This window comes from Priapulus caudatus, unplaced genomic scaffold (assembly GCF_000485595.1).
Source record: "Priapulus caudatus unplaced genomic scaffold, Priapulus_caudatus-5.0.1 Scaffold27435, whole genome shotgun sequence".
In the NCBI taxonomy this organism is placed as follows: domain Eukaryota; kingdom Metazoa; phylum Priapulida; class Priapulimorpha; order Priapulimorphida; family Priapulidae; genus Priapulus; species Priapulus caudatus.
The window spans coordinates 1-416 of record NW_014604495.1 but is presented as its reverse complement, the minus strand read 5'-3'; the positions used below and the strand labels follow the sequence as shown (position 1 = coordinate 416).

At 41.3% G+C, this 416-nt stretch overlaps 1 protein-coding gene across 1 annotated transcript; it reads right to left on the bottom strand.

Moving 5' to 3' along the window:
• Positions 1-13: 13 nt before the first annotated feature.
• Positions 14-339, bottom strand: LOC106820584 (release factor glutamine methyltransferase-like; the record flags this gene model as incomplete). The annotated part of the gene is made up of 1 exon (XM_014825092.1): positions 14-339. A coding segment is annotated over one exon (326 nt), but the record flags the coding sequence as incomplete, so codon positions are not given.
• Between the last annotated feature and the right edge of the window lie 77 nt (positions 340-416).

Sequence of the window (416 nt, the reverse complement as noted above, 5' to 3'; positions counted from 1 at the left end):
GCGATAGGTGTACGTCATCTTCAGCGATGTAAGGTGGGTTGCTGACGATAATGTCAAAATCATTGGTTTGGATATTATTAAACCAATCACTTTGTATAAAGGTGATGTGATTGGTTTGATGATTTACGCTGTTTTGCTGGGCAAGTTGTATTGCTTGTGGCGAGATGTCGCAAGCAGCAATATTCCACTGAGGTTTTTCATTGGCTAATGCAATGGCGATAGCGCCAGTGCCTGTTCCCATATCCAACAAGTTAATATTTTGTTGGTCGCCGAATTTTTGCAGAATATATTCGATGAGTGTTTCGGTTTCTGGACGAGGGATTAGTGTTGAGTCGTTAACTTTAAAGTTTAATGACCAAAACTCACGTTCTCCCGTTAAGTGTGCAACCGGTTTGCCTTGTTGGCGTTGTTTTACT